The sequence below is a fragment of the Pyxicephalus adspersus genome, chromosome 7, assembly GCF_032062135.1.
Source record: "Pyxicephalus adspersus chromosome 7, UCB_Pads_2.0, whole genome shotgun sequence".
Lineage (NCBI taxonomy): Eukaryota > Metazoa > Chordata > Amphibia > Anura > Pyxicephalidae > Pyxicephalus > Pyxicephalus adspersus.
In genome coordinates, this window is record NC_092864.1 from 41,392,907 (window position 1) to 41,410,153 (window position 17,247).

At 37.0% G+C, this 17,247-nt stretch overlaps 1 protein-coding gene across 1 annotated transcript in view; it reads right to left on the minus strand.

Moving 5' to 3' along the window:
• Window positions 1-15,834: 15,834 nt before the first annotated feature.
• The window catches only part of ACVR1 (activin A receptor type 1), a 50,878-nt gene continuing 49,465 nt past the window's right edge, over window positions 15,835-17,247 (minus strand). Inside the window, exon 10 of the mRNA XM_072418177.1 lies at window positions 15,835-17,148. Coding sequence (XP_072274278.1) covers window positions 17,014-17,148 — 135 coding nt within the window. The 3' untranslated portion in view covers window positions 15,835-17,013. The remainder of the gene's footprint in view (window positions 17,149-17,247) is intronic.

Below are 17,247 nucleotides of genomic sequence, written 5' to 3' on the forward strand. Positions count from 1 at the left end.
GCCATTGACATGTTTTAAATCCTCTTCTGGGTTTGGGATCCTTGGCCATCTTTATTTTTCTGTGTCTGGAAGATGCACCTGTCATGAATTAGTATGGAAGTTACTTTGTCTCAGTATATGTTAATGCCAATGTAAAGGGGCACAAAGAGCACTGACTGCCAATATAAAGCTATACTCTAACCTTGAGAGCTTAAAGCGTACCTATACTCAGAATTTTCACTTTTACTTCAAAGGGTAGAGAACACCTTTATGTAGGGTAAAAATTCTCAGGCATGCAAAGAAGGAGCCTTTTTCCTAAAAAAAGAATGCATGCATGCATTTTCGAGTATAGTTTCTCTTTAAAGTTATTTCAAATGTTCCCCCATGTTAAAAAAGTCAAGAAGCAATGCTTTAAAGTTCATATAAGAAAAACATAGAACAAAAAGGGCATATTTAGTACCAGTGGCAACCATAGTGGGCCTTGTGAAGAACTGATTTGAGGACCCATGTCAAACTGATTTGGGACACCCATGTTCCTGAGGAGGGGGTTCAGGGATCTTGCACTTTTCAATGTCTGCCTCTGTTTAGTACATCTCTGTAATAGTTACACATTTTCTCACATTTTATTTGGCTGAAGGTACGGAAAGGATGCTGCAAGAAACCCAACCAGCTCTTATGTTCCCATGTGTCCTGCCTGCTGCTTGCTGTGTTTTCATCCTTCTACTCCAATGTCAGTGCAGGGTGCAGCAGTAATATGGAGGGGAATCCTCTGTCAGGGGAAACAGATATCAAACACTTTCAAGAGTTATGTATGCTAAAGAGTCTGATGGAAGCCCTAGCACTGCAATGGTGAAAAGATAAAAGACACAGAGAGGTAATTATGATGGCACTTCTACTACAGTAACTTACCATCGGTCACATTGAGTGTCAATAGGTAAATAATAGGATATCCTTGAAAGAATTATCTTTGTAAATTGTTTTATCACCCAAATCCAGGGACCAAAAATAACACCGGACTGCCAAAACTGAAAAATAACATATGAACCTACCTGAAAATTGCCTAAATCAAACCCATGGTTTAGGGCATGTTCACTGTGACAGCAATCAGAATGTATCTCCTGTGATTGTTTCCTGAAGGATTCATTTCCATTCTGCAAATTAATCTGTCCACACGCTACTGTCAAGGTCATGTGACCAGAATATATTACTAGATTACATACCGCACAGATCATCTGATTCTTCCACCTTATTCAGTGTAGAGACAGTTTTTGTACTAAGTATATATTAAAAGTTTTATAATAAAATTATTATTTTGTTTATTAAAATACTTTTTTCCACCTAGTTTCTCCAGGATTCTGTGGAACCATAGAGTTCCTCCAGAGGTTGCTAATGTTTCCTTGAGCAGCAAGCAGTTTGTGCCTCTCAGGTCAGTTTAAGTGACACCAATGATCTTTTTTGGGCACATTCTTCCCACTGACCACCACACTAATGTACTGTGAGCTGTGGATGTAATAATTAAAGTAGGAGTTTCCTGGGATATGAAAGATATTTGATGGGTTTCCCCATTAATATTATTACACAGTACTTATATATAAGTACTTATATATATATAAAGTGCCAACATATTACGCAGCGCTGTACAAAGTCCATAGTCATGTCACTAGCTGTCCCTCAAAGGGCCTCACAATCTAATGTCCCTACCTCAGTCATTTGTCTTTAATACAGTCTAAGGTCAATTGTAGGGGGAAGCCAAGTTACCTAACTGCAAACATACCGGTAGGGAGAACTTGCAAACTCCATGCAGATAGTGCCCTGGCTAAGAGTAAAACCTGGGACCTAGCGCTGCAAAGGTCAAAGTGCTAACCACTGAGCCACCTTACTGTCCCCATGTTAAAAAGCTCTAGAAAGGCTGGCATAGATAAACACAGAACACTTTCTGTGTCTGTATGTTAAAAAAATATTTTGTATATTTCCATTGCCATTTCTAAATGTTTTATCTCTTTAAACATTCTGTTTTCTTCTACCTGTCGGTTTTATATGACAATAAAAGGGGGGTTAACTTCTATAGGAATTTAGGCTCTTCACTTAGAAAAGTGAATTATCTCCTGGCAAGTGATATACAGTATTACTTAGCATACTAAATGGCAAATATTCACTTTGCAAAAAATTTGTGTTTTTTTGGTTTTTCATTTTCAACTTTTTCTATTATATCTTCTACCTGAATATTATATGTTACATTAAAAATGTTACATTAAATACAGCTGGAAAAATTATTTTATTGTTTTTGTCTTCATTTCATCTCACAAAGCAACAAAATGTGAATATGTTTAACATGGTGATTCTATTCTATACCCTCTGTATGTGTCCAGATCAATTTTTTTTGATGTTGCACTCGGTAGGGGCTGACAAGTTTTAGTGGTTCCATGAGACCCCTATATCAGGGTCTAAGAATGAAAAGAAGAGATGGACAATTAAGAAGAAGTATTTAAGGAAAATTTAATTTGGTTTCCACTTGGCTTCTAATCTGGCAGCCTGATTGAATAACTACTCAGGTTTCTGCCAACATTCCAAAAACATTCATTTAGGTTTTTGGGCTTCCCCCCACATTGGCCTTAGACTGTATTAATGACATATTACTATGGTAGGGACATTAGATTGTGAGCCCCTTTGAGGGACAGAAAATGATGTGTAATATGTGGGCACTATCTGAATACCAGATAATATTAATAGTAATATTAATAGTAACCTAGTTGGGGCTCCCGTACAATAGAGAGCTGTCTGTGGAACTTCTACTTAACATCAGCCAACCCAACCAGCATTCTAAGAATTCCAAGAGATCCAGCGCTCCCCCCATTTTTGTTTATCATCCTTTTGTGGCTCATCAGCTTAATTACATACCTTGGTGTGAGAAAATGGTTTAAAACACAGTATCCGTAAGGTCACAGTCCCAATCTGGAAGTGCTTGTAAGAAGCCTATAATTCTGTGCCTCTGAAGGCTACACAACCCCCCGTGTTATGTGTTATGGTAATTAGGGGAAAGGGGAGATGTACTGGAGCCCTAGGCAAGACTACTCCTCCATAAATGGTGAGTGAGCGTTGTCACACCAGGACAGGAAGTTTGGAGCTGGCAGGATCACCAGAACAAAATAAAGGTGAAAGAGCTCTAAAGGAAACAAAACTAATGCCAATCCACTAGTTGGTTTCTTCTGCATCCCAGAACTGAGTATTGAATGTTTCCACACATTCTGCTTTGTGTTCGTTGTGAAGGATTTTATGGTAGAGATAATATGGCTTGCGGGGAAATATCTTCGAAACCCTCCTCTAAAGACCTTCTGACTTGTGAAAAACATGAGACAGCTAGTTCCCCAAAAACATTGCAGACCAGGTTGGCTCATATTTTACTAGAAATCAAAATGCAGCAGAACCCCAGCCAACCCATTGTTTGGCAGGACAGAGCTGACTGCAATACATTAATTTTACAATGATGTCAAATCAGGTGAATGTCTCTTTCTTCAAAACACATTGAATGAGCCTGTCAAGTCTATGTTTGGTCAATAGAAACCACACAGATATAAAACACAAACAGCTTGGATGACATTGACCAGAATGTTGGCTCTGAGCTATACGGCTGTTGTTCTGCAACCACTGTCTCTGTTTTACATTGAAACAAAACCAACACACATACCTGTGACTTGGCACTATGTTAGTGCTTCTGAACAAGCAGAGGGGTCATTGATTTACAATTACATACATTTTTTTGCTTCTGATTTTTGGTAAAATAAAAATAAAACAAAATGGTACTAGAATTCTGAATGTGATTGATCATGGTTGCATTGGACTTAGGCCGAAACCATGAAAGAATATCACTAGGCTTTTTTTGTATTTTGGATAGAGATCCGTAGGGTAGGGTTTTTATTGCTGTCTATGGTTTTTTATTATGGTATTGCCCTCTATTTATACTGACAAAATGATGTTCTTGGGACTTTTTAGGTGCCTTCATTCAAAACATTTACTTTTTCATAAAATCATTTTTATTTGAAAACAACATAAATTAAGCACTAATATATGATAATGCAACAAAACCATCCATTCTTCATGCATTTCACAATAACAGCAGAAGAACTCCTTATAGGAGATTCTGTCATGGACATAAACCAACAACAATGACCTATTAGACTCAATAACACAAACTCAACAGTAACATTTATTTGTACCCTATTTGCACTTACATAGCACCTTGCATGGTTTTTATCCACGGAAAAATTATAAACTACATATACTTATACTTATATACTACAAAGTCTGAAAAAGCAACTACCAGCTAACGTTGTGACAGCTAGGAATTGCGATAAAGTTCAGGAGTGGGTTATGTACTTAATGTTTGTTGGACATCTGTAGTGACACCTGTGTTTATAACTAGTTATTTAAATTTTAATCTCAAAGATGTCAAGAGAAAAACTAATTAAAAATGTAATTTCATTCACTGCTTTAGGAGACAGCTCTTTCTGTTAGTTTATTAGGTGTTTCTGCTCTGTGGCTGGTTCTCATCCGCAAGAAACATTTCTTACACCATTAAAGGCTGTTTGGTAACATAATGTCAATTTTTTTTTCATTTTTTTAACATTTTTTTTACAATATCCCTAGGCCTTTTTGTCCCCACTGCAGCATCGGTAAAGACTAAATGGAAAAATCAAAGCCTCCTGAGATGCTCACATCCATAGAGATCAGACACTATGTCATCAAATGTAAAAAAAAAAAAGAACTCGGTCTGATACATGAGTGAGATCGGCGCTCATTTTTTACACTTGGAGGAAGACACATCATCTGATCTCACGCCTGCACAGTATGAGATCATGCAATGTCCTCAAGAACCTAGAAAGTAGACATTGGTGGTGTGAAACATAACATCGAGTCTTGAAAAGAAGACGTAAACCACAAAAGCATGGGATTTGTTGGGTGCAGCAAGTGTAATATTGAAGGTTTTTCAAGAAGTAAAGTTAAAGTGGACCTAAATTTAAAATTTTTACTTTACATAAAAGGGTACACAACCCTTTAATATCAAATCAAAATAACTTTAATTTTTTAAAAAGCAACACCTTTTAAAAAAATTAAAATAAAAAAAGGGTGCAACATCGCCCTTTTCTGTCTCGATCTAGGCAGCGATTAAGACAGAATGGGAGTGCAGAGCTACCTGGGATACGCCATGTCAAGCATCCCGAAAGGCTCTGGCTGCTCCTTCTGCACTTGCCCGATCTCGAAGGAGGATCCCGAAGGAGCCTTTTCTTCAATGGGAGGGAAAAAATGCTGATTTCACGCATGCACAGTGAGATCGGCACTATTACCTTCATCTACGTGTGAAGAAGAACCCGTAAAACAGTGAAGAAGATGGAGGCTGGCAGCAATCTCATTGGGTGTTGGTACACCATTCTGAAAGCATTTGTCAAGGTTAACTAACTGCCAGCTTTAAACCATTCTTGCAGGAAACTTGGAGGTAATTTCTACTTATGATTATCTAGAGCATTGTGTTGATCTTGTTATTGGTTGTATATTTAGCCTATGTGGCAGGCACTTGTGTAATAAACACTGCATAAAAAAGGAACAAAAGCTGAATGATTACTCATAGTGATCAATTAGGTTTCAGTTTTTATTTTTGGGGAAAATGAAACAAAGTATCTCATTGATAGATTCTCCTCTTTTCTCCAGTTTGTATAAATAGGCTATAAGACAACTTTGAAACTTTTCAACATTTCAAGAAAAGTTTCTTGAGTAAGGCAAAACAGAAAAATAATCTTTTGTCTGAGGTTGGAGACCGGAACAAAACATGTTGCAAGTGTAGAAAACGAGATGTTTTTTTATCTTTGTTATAGGAGTATATTGATCTACCCTTGGTGTACCTTCCAGCTCATTTATTTCGGTAATTTGGACAAGTATATGTTGATATGCTTTGTACATGGCCCTTTATATTTGTCGGCTTTTTCAGAGGAGATAGCTCACTTCGGAGTTTGTATTTTTGCAATTTGCACTTATTAGGAGAAGGCTGTTGTCTTGGCAACTATTACCTTCATGGAAAAAAGCTTTTACTTCATTTGTTAACATGAATTATCTGCGTTATTCCAAAACACGAAAAGTTTCCAAGTACATTTTTAAATCAATATTGTAGTTAAAGAGATATTTTTATCGGGGCAGGGTCTGTCCAGTCAAGACTTTTGAAAAATAGTTTGGATTTAACTACAGCTATACTAATTGCATCCAACCATGGGTAAGTCAGGTCCTGTATAGTACTGTGGTTGCAAAGTTAAACCTAACAAATGTTCATAGTTCTCTCAAAAAAGGTGAACCCCAGACAAATGCTCAATGCATAAATTAAATACATGAATATGGAAACTGCTTCTATTGCCAAAGGCTTGGATATTTTATAGTTACACATCTGTACCACCAGAACTGTCTTGCCTGGCCAGGCTGGAGACCAAGTTTTTTTGCTGCAGTTAAAGTAACACATTCAGGTCTTTTCACTCCCCCAGATAAAGTGGTTTGCACACCATAAACAAAATTCAGGTAGGTTGTTAAAGCATAGGATACAATAGGGTGCTTTATTATAAAACATGCCTTTGTTGTCCCAAAGAAGCAGTATGGAAATACAGAAAATATAATCAAAGAATTACATTTTAAATATGATTGTTCTGAAGTTAACATGAGCCTCTGACATTTGCAAATCTGTCACAATAATTAAAGAAGACCTATCACCAAAGCTTTTACATGATTTACATTATTTATATAAAAATGTGCTTTTATTGCAATGGTAAAGAGTGAATGGGAAAGCCCTCATGTGTCATGTATCCCTGGTGCATGTGGACTTCTCTTCTCAATTGTGGTCACGTGCAGAAGGGGCTTTCCTGGAATGGAAAAAAAAAGTGCTGATCTCACACATGTGTAGTGAGATTGACACATACTTTTTTACATTTTCAGGAAGACGCGTCATCCAACATTGCACCTAAGCAGTGCAAGATTGGGTGATGTAAGAAGAAGAACCTTGAAAAAGATAGAACAAGATGGTGGCATCTGCTGTCCAGTTCATGGTAGAAAGAAGAAGGAAGACGAGATGGTACATATATTTAGCATATTTTGTAGGTGCTAAGACTATTGAAAATGTATGCCAAACGTACACTGAGTAGACTCAGGTTTTATTTATCCATATGCATTCAAGCCCATCACAATTTAGCCACATAAACCATTTGGTTTGAGCAATCCTGCTTCGATCCTGTTGGCTGGCACCTTACCACCCTTCCATAAACAAATAGAATTTGGGAATATGCCAAGTGGCATATTTCTAATGCTTGCATTAGGGTAAATCTAATTGCACTTTGTGGCTTGTTCAAGTGTTCCGACAGTTAAGGATATTTGTGGCTATTGTCTCTCAGATTATACGCTCTTGTCAATTTAAAGTTGAAATTTGTCCAATCCCCCTCTTTCTCCCATATTGTGTCCCAACCAAGCTGCCTAAATATTGTTCAGTCTTAAAAAAAAAATTTGGTTAGGGTTAATGCCATTTTGCATACAAGCTCTTTAGCCACTGTACTATAAAGTGTAATATTTGTGACTATAGCCTTGTAAATAATATACGTATTAATATACTATGTAAATAATTTTTTTCTCTCTTACATTTTGGTTTTCCCAAGCAGCTTGAATATTCTTTAGCCTTTGTACATCATTTAATATTTATATACATTTACATTTCATCATTATATATATATATATATATATATATATATATACATATATATATGTAATGTAAAACTACTTTTTCTTAAAACTAACACTGTTCAAAATAAAAAATGCACATACTTTTTGTTTTACACCTTCTGTCTACAAAGAAAATAAAATACCTCTTGTGGTAGAGAACAGGTATTGCTGAGGTCAGTTCTGTGTTTTAGGTGAGTGATACAGCCACAGGGTAATGTTAAAAATAAACTGAGCATTAATGAAACCTGTACTGGGGGAGATATAGACATCCAAACACCATACCATTCTTGAAGCCTTTTGAATCACTAACTTTGATCAGAGATATGAACATCATAAATTCAAACATTCTTCTTAATTTAATTGTTGTATTATCATTCTGGGTCAAGCTATTGATGCCATGTCCATAAAAGCAGAATTTTTAAAACGTTTCCAATAGGCATTATTCACATCTTTGTTTTGAAAAACAAAGTAGTTGGATGGAAAGCCATGCATGTAGAAACTTTCAAAACCTTTGTCTATTTTTCAAAATTAAGGACAATTGGCAAGCATGCCATTGTTAGCAGATATGTTTTTTTGAGTCATCTGTCTGAGGTTATTTGCACACAGATATATATTTATATATATTTCTTTTTATCTGAGCTGCTAATGTTGTATGATGTTCAATAGTGTGTGTGTTTGGAGCCTGACTTTAGTTCTGATATCAATATAGTTGTTGCTGTAACACATGTGAAGGGCAGGTTACAGAACAGGATGCACTATAATGCAAGCTGAGCTCACTGTACTCCTGAAAAGTAAGCTACTTTGATGACAACAAACTCACTAAAAGACTGCAATAATAAAAGGGTCTCCCTCAGTCCTGGACAAGGTCTCATGCTGCCTGTTGGCCATCTCATCATGGATGTCTGACAGATTTCTGAAACTCAACCTGGATAAAACAGAACTCATCATCTTCCCCCCTCAAATTCCAAATCTCCCCGACATATTCCTGTTCACAACACTGTTATTCGTCCCTCATCTCAGGCACGTTGTCTTGGCGTCACATGTGATTCTGCCCTCTCATTTACCCCCCATATTCAGAACATTTCCAGGTCCCGTCACTTTCACCAGCGCAACATTTCCAAGATCCACCCCTTCCTGTCCCCTGAGACTACCAAACTCCTTGTACATGCTCTTATCATCTCTCGTCTGGACTACTGTAACATCCTCCTCTCTGATATTCCACTAACCCGACTCTCCCCTCTACAATCTATTATGAATGCTGCAGCCAGACTCATCCAACCTTCTCCCCGCTCCTCTTCCGCTGCATCTCTTTGCAGATCTCTACACTGGCTTCCATTTCACCTTAGAATCAAATTTAAGCTCCTGTGCTTTGCCTTCAAATCCCTCCACAGTTCTTGTCCCACTTACATTTCTGACCTGGTAAAAAAATACTCCCCCAGCCGCTCTCTCTGCTCCTCCAATGACCTACTACTGACTTCCTCACTCATAGGCCCTGATTTATTAAAGTTATCCAAGGCTGGAGAGAAAACACTTTCATCAGAGAAGCTGGGTGATGCAGCAAACCTGGAATGGATCTGGTCCAGGATCATTTGCCAACAAATAGCTAATGACTTTTAGGAAATCAATTCCAGGTTTGCTGGATTACCCAGCTTCACTGATGAAAGAATATTCTCTCCAGCCTTGGAGAACTTAATAAATCAGGGTCATCACAAGCACGGCACCAAGACTTTTCTAGAGCTGACCCAACTCTCTGGAATGGTCTTCCTCGTCCTATTTGGCTTGCCCCTACTTTCTGCTCATTTAAATGAGCACTCAAAACCCATCTTTTCAAACTTGCCCACCCATCTTCTTCTGTCTCCTAAACCGTCATTACTTCCTTCCACTACATATGTCCCGTCCTATTGTGCGTTACTTGCCCCAAACTCCTAGATTGTAAGCTCTTTGGGGCAGGGTCCTCTCCTACTCCTATGTCACTGTCTGTATTAATCTGTCATTTGCAAACCCTACTTAATGTACAGCGCTGCATAATTTGTTGACTCTATATAAATCCTGTTTATTAATAATAATAAAAGTATGCATAAGTATTGTTTTTTTTGTTACATAGCTGAAGTTCTGCTTGTACACAGTTCTGCTCTTATACAATTAGAAGGGACATTTAAGGGGAATGAAGGACTAATGGGAGCTATGGCATCTATTGGACACCCCCACTATTACTTCCTCCAGCACTATTGGAAAAAAAAAAAAAACAATTAGTATTTATTCCTTCTTTATCAGCAGAATAAATGAGATTGAAAAATTCCAGTGTGCCTGATTACTACTGACATTGTAACCTCTCTGTCACATTCTTCCACTGTGATCATTTTATATATTGGGAGAATAATGAATGACAGAGTGAATATAGCTAGTTTTGTGAGCTAATGTTTGCCTCCGTATGAATACTGCAGACAGTAGTAGAATTTTCAATAACAAACATGTTATTTAAGGTCGCTTCACTTTACAGAAGCATCCGTTACCTAGCATTGTCTGTATCCTCATAATACTTTTTCTTTTCTAAACTCTAACTTCTGATTTTTGTTTTTCTGTCTTTTTATGTAATTAAACTTGCCAGAGAGCATTTCACAATGTTCTGCATGAACATCTGCTTGCTAACTAAACGTTCTTCATCCAAATTGGAAATAGAAGTTTACTGTAAAAGTTGAGGGAAGTTGGGATAAATTCAGTACCAGTAGTGTGACAACAAATGGATGTATCAGTTAAAATGTATATATAGCCAGCGTTTTCTATTCTTAGATACATTTGGATATTTTTAACACACCTTTTAAATGATCTTCACTGTGGATATACCTGGAGCCACACAACCTTTACCCCAAAAACCCACCGCTGACCCAGCATTGGGCCTGATTTATTACCTCCATTACTGGAGAAGATAAGACTATTATAGGTGAAGCTTGGTTATCCAGCAAACCTAGAATAGCTGGTTCAGGATTAAAACCAAAAAATAGGAAATGCTTTTATAAAAACCATTGCAGGGTTTTGTTGGATCAGCAGGTTCTGCCATGAGAGTCTAATTTCTCCAGAGATGGCAGGGTTAATGTCTTAACCGTAATGAAGTACCTGAAGGAACCCCAAATCCCACACATGAAAATCAATATCCTTTGAAACATGCAAGCTATGGGCGGTGGATCAGTGGTTAGCACTTTTGCAGCACTAGGTCCCAGGTTTCAAGCTCCGCCAGGACACTATCTGCATGGAGTTTGCAGGTTCTCCCTGAGTTTGCATGGATTTCCTCCTACATTCCAAAAACATTCAGTTATGTTAATTGGCTTCCCCCCAGTTGACCTTAGACTGGTATAATGACATATGGCAAGGACATTAGATTGTGAGCTCCTTTTAGGGACAGCTAATGACATGGCTATGGATTTTGTAAAGCACTGCATGATAGGTCGGCTATATAAATACTGTGTAATAATTATAAATGCATGCCAGAATGACTTGTGAAATGATTGTCCCTTCTACCTCACCCCATTTCTTTTTTTACTTTTAAGTATATAAGAAATTTAGGAATTTGGGCTAGCTTGCTGGCTTTTATTTTTCGGGGTGAAGTATGCCTGAAGCTACAAGTTTGTCTCAAACAGTGCAGCACAGTTGATCATTGGATTGAGAGTTTGGATGGAAACTCAACACCCAATAATGAAACACTCTTACCTTTACACCAAGTGGTTATTTTTGGATGCATGCTCCTAAAATGCATTGCGCCTAATTACAACACACTTCTTTGCTACCAGTACACAGCTGGGAAGGTTCAAAGTGGTTGCCAGGAAATCTAAAAAATTTTTCAAGAGTCCTTTTTTTGTCCTCTCATATTTACCCTAATTCCCAGATGTGTGATGGGTTTATTTGAGGGCTGCTCAAATTAGCTTAGCTGAGGAGTATCAAGTCAAAAACTTTTCTTTTTTCTTAGTTTTGAAAGCATAACGGTGACCTCCCAAGCCCCTTTTAGCCAGGTGCACCACCCAGCACTTATCAGTAACCACTCCCCTGTTTTTGAGTGGTTACTAAAGAGTTGGGTCAGCATACAGGGCTTCTACCTGCCTACAATTACTTCACTGGAATGCCTAAGAGCAGCAGAAATCTGAATATGTTCTAAACCTTCCCCACTCATTCCAAATTTAGCAAAAATGTTTTGGTTGGTCAATCACATAAACCTTGGAGGATAAACATGGGTGTCAGTCAGACCTGACCAAAAGACATGTATTCAAATCAAAACTGCTTTGCGTGTCACAATTGATATTTAAATAAATTATATTATTCATATTTTTACTATACATATATATATATATATATATATATATATATATATACATACACACACATATACACATATATACACATACATGAGAGAATATGTAATATCAAACAAGTGGATGGAACATTGATATTTGTAGTTGATTGCAAGGATACCATTGAAAAAAAAAAATCACATAGCATATGCACATCTTTGTTCTAATCTTTCTGGTTCTGATCTTCGGCCATCTTGATTGGTCAAGCAGGAGTGATCACTTCTGCACATGGAGGTTAATTCAGTACTAAGGGCCCCAGAAAAATCCTAGGATACCCAGCACGGTTTTTCAGAGGAAGAAGGTAAGCATGTTTTGCTACGTATGTTTTACATTAATAATGACCCATCTGATAGCAAATTTTCAAAGCAGAACTCTAGTTTCCCTTTAAGATACATAAAAGAAGGTTAGACTATCCATCACCTTTTTATTGTTGTTGCATATATTCCTCTATTACTCTTGTAAAAGGTTATCCCCAGAACAAGAAGTTTGAAGAAATCGCCCAATTGCAACCCCAAGCATAGCAGTAAAACCTGAAAGCAGTTTTAAGCCTACCCTGCTTTTTCAAAAACTCTAAAAAACAAAAAAGGTTTTGACCAACTGTACACTTGGAGTGTTTTTATTTTCACAATATTAGAGATATCTTTCATAAACATTGTTAAATTATGTTATCATATTAGTCCTCCCATGACACCAAAATATTAAGTAGAATAAAAACAAAAGATTAAATTTATTCTGTATTTGGAAGCGATATTTCACAACGCTGGACATGCTGCTGCCAGCCACATTTACACACCATCTAAAAAAGCCTTTAAAATTGCACAACATGCAAAAACTGAAAATTAGATTATTTGTTTTGCAACAACCCTGAACAGCACTTTTGGCAGGCCCTGGCTTATTAGTAATAGCTTGCTGTCTGAAGCTGGTCACTTCAATTCTTCCTTGACCTAACCTTTACAAGCAAACCAGAAATAGTTTGCAATTTGTGAAAGTCGTGGAGCAGTGGTAAGGAATGTGGTAAGTGTTTCAGGAGAACTGGTTGGATGTTTGAAGACTAACATTTCAAACGGTGGTGGTGAACCTAATTTACATAGGGGCACTTAAGATCTCCAAAGGGTCGCACATAAAAATCCATAATTGTGGAGCTACTGACTGATGTCAGGAACTGTTGGCATACAATAGGAGATTGTGAGACTGCAGACATATTACAGGAGATGGTCAGAGACTGCAGACATATTACAGGAGATGGTCAGAGACTGCAGACATATTACAGGAGATGGTCAGAGACTGCAGACTTTCTACAAGAGTTGATTAGAGACTGTGGGCATATCAGAGACTCTAGACATAGCAGAGAAGACAATCTGAGACTTCAGGCATTTAACAAGGAATAGTGAGAGACTGCAGACTACAAGAGATAGCCAGACACAGATCTGAGACTGCAAACATTCTACTGGTGCTGGTGGGAGACTGCGGGATTACCATAAGGTGTGGTCAGAGAATAGACATTATACAGGATCTGGTCAGAGACTGCAGGCATTATAGAGGAGAGGGTCAGAGACTACAGGACTGCTGGAGATCACCATCATTACAGACCCTAGACAAAACATTTTTTCAATCACATCTGTCCTTATTACCCACTAAAAAAAATAAATAAATAAAAAATATATATATATATATATATATATATATATATATATATATATATATTATATACACACACCAATAATTTTTTGGTTTTAGATGCTTTAAGCCAGTTATAGCCTGTCAATGATGGACAAACTAATGTAGATTTAGGAAGGAGCAGCCTAACCTTTGAACCAATGAATTCTTTTGGACAGTCAGGAAACACCTGCTTTGATTAACAAATAACTAAAGAGAATTAGGCTTCGATTAGATATTTTGATGCAGTACTGACCAGGTGCATATGATTAATCCAACCTATTTGTTTAAATAGGCCATTTAAGTTGTCCATTTAAATGTTCTTATGGAAGATTTCATGAAATGATGACATCTTGTGCACAAAATGATTTTTCTAGTTGTTTATCAGATACTCTGCGTTCTCTCAAGAACATAAAAGAATCTACAGCCCTGTGTAAGCTCCAGGCAAACACATTTGTCACTGTGGGTCTTTACTACTTAAATTGGGGTGACCACAGGAAGAAAGACCATATACCCATCTTTTGCACCCAACACCATAATTTGAGTTTAGGTGTTTCCAATGAAGGGTACCAACAACACTACAGCATACAAAGACAATTATGCACATTTTCACATTGTGGCACCATATTGGGGAAGGTTTATTTTCATTATAGTATGACTTTATAAAGATCTAGGCCCATAAAGACATGGCTTGGTGTGGAGAAACTTGAGTTGCTTGTACCTTTGGAATTATTGTGATCAAGGGTCTTCTCAAAAATTAGTATCTGACCTCACACAGACACACACCATAATTGTGTTGAAAACTTTCCCAGGAATGAGTGTAGCAGTTTTACTTACAGTATTTTCCCCTAAATGTCATTGCAATAACATCACCTACATAAACTTCACCTGAAGTTCCAATGACTCGCAAACTCCTTCTCCATCAGTGTTTTTGGTCTTTATTCTAAGATCATTTGCTGCCAAGTTCTGCTCGTCATTGTAATCAGATTAGTAATTGTAATTACGTAAATTCTAATAAGCCATTACAAGTTCTGATGAAGACGTAAGGAAATTTTGGAAAATTGGCTTTATCATTATGAGTAAGCTATAGATAACTGAACTCATTTCTGGATTCTTTAGGGAGTATCTATACTATACAGGTATAAGCAAAGGAATAAGAATATAGGTGTAAGAATAGGAAAGCTTAATGGACTTGTTTTGTCCATTTAAAATACAAAATTATAGCATATGCCTAGCTAAAGCTTTTTTTTCATGTTTTAGCATGGGAAGGGATCAAGATTCAGACTCCTTTGGGAATATTCTGACTTCCTGTTCCCCTGACAATTTTTTCAACAGACTAGAAGTGGGCAAAATCTGCAACCGATACAGCAATAAAAAGCCAACGGGGTTGTAGCCCTCGTGAAAGAATTTTTATAATTGTCCCAGGTGGAGATTTCTTTCACTTTTTGACTTTAAGTTGTCAATGTTATCGCAAGTAGGGGAAATCACTAAAGAACGTATAAAGGAACGTATAAAACAGATCAGTGCTCTATCTTTTTCACAATCAATCCAAAACTACTAAAACATTTTTGCTGGATATATATTTTAGGTCTGAACTCCATGCATAAAAACCTTCATTTAAATATATTCTACAATAGACATGAATAAAATAAATCCACCAAATGTTTTTGCAAAAATTGGGAATTACACCATCATGGCATTGCTTGTGCAGAAAGATGACCCAGAAGTTCCACCCAATAGATACAAGACCAGCACCTCCACATAAGGAAAGAAGCAGCAGGGACTGGTGTTGAACAAAGGCCATGTTTTTTTACACTGGATTGCATCATAGATTTGAAACAAATATACAAAGCACACCAAGATTCAAGTAAGAATATATATGCCCAGTGTTCAACCCAGAAAGCTAAATGGGATGATATTGAAGGTTGGTGGCAGCTGCTATATTGTTATTCAAATCTTCAGTGACCAGCCAAAAACTGTAGGTGGCTGGGGAAAACACTGCATATGCCTCCTGTGTTTTTACACCATTTATTCTGGAGTTCAACTTTAAAAAACAGTTACTGGCCGTATTTAACCTTATAGCAAAAAACAAAAAAAACAAAAAAAAAAAAGAAAATCCTTTAGACTTCAAAACATTCTATTTAATTTATACAAATACCTACTAAATACAAAAAGTAGATTAAAACAAAATAGTTATTTTCTGGCAAAGTTTACAACGCAACATATTACATAGCTTAGAAGAAAGGCATCTTTCTCTCTCCCCCACCCTCCCTTTATATTTTAAAGAGTATCCAGATTCTCTCTCCATGGGACCTTGTCACCATTTCCTATGTCATTAAAAGGCAAGCAGGGTGCATGACACTTGATAAGAAGTAGAATCCTAAATGTCAATGGCTATAGAGCACACAACTTCTCAATAAGGAGAAAGAAGAATGTGCCTTGATTCAACCTGATCATACAGAAAAAAAAAAAAAAAAAAACTCATCATAAATGTGTTACAAAATTAGGTGAAAAACCAAAATAAAAGGAAGAAAAAAAATGTAGCGATAGCATTTTGCACTGTTCAGCTTTTTCTAGAAACCTGCACTAGTGCACTAGTAATAAATAATTGTGACATTTTCTTACAGTCAAAAAAAATTCTTATGTTCAGCATTATTGTAAACATCAGTACACATAAGAGACAGCCAGTGCTGACAACTCTTATATTAGGCTTATCTTTCTTACATCATTCCCGCAAAAAAAAAAAAAAAAAAGGATGGGTATAATTCGCAACATCGATCTGTACACGGCCAATCATATATTTGGCATCTGTTGTTTAAAATGAAACCATTACAGTGCAAGTAAGGAATGCGAGGAATCTGTAGTGCAATCAGAGAAGCACACAAAATATTGCTAGTCAAAATCCGATAAGATCCACGTGATTTCCTTAGAAGTGGCTGAGAAGCAATCACATGTTCCTTTTTTTCCCTCTGAATTCACCTTTTAATGCCCAGATCGATACCAAATTCTCTACATTGCCTCTTCAGATCCAAATCTTTGCAATCATCTATCTGTCGTGACTGCTTGAAAGGCAGGACTGTGCCAAATGTGCACCAAAGTAAAATTCAGCGAGGTTTTAGTGTTCCGTAGCGGGATTGTCTCCTTAACAGGCGGGTAAGTGTTTAAAAATCGCACATGAAAAGAACTGAAAACAAAGTTTACACCTCGGCAGGCAAGCACTGTATTTTTAACTTTTTTTGTGTGTGTTTTTTCTGTCGTATACTTGACACACGGATGTGACGGTAGTGCCGACGGATCTTCAGCAGTCCGATTTCAGTTTATCTAAGGAATTGTCAATTTTGGTTAAAGTCTTTTTGATGCGCAAGGCTGTGAGTCTCGCAGAAGGGTTTTGATACCAGCATTCCTTCATCAGCTTAGCAAGTGAAGTTAGTGTCTGCAAAAGAAGAACATTTATTTAGGCATAAAAGATAGAATGAAACAGTCTAAAAAATAGTTTTGTTTTGTAGTATGGAGATTTTTATTTTCTCTTTTT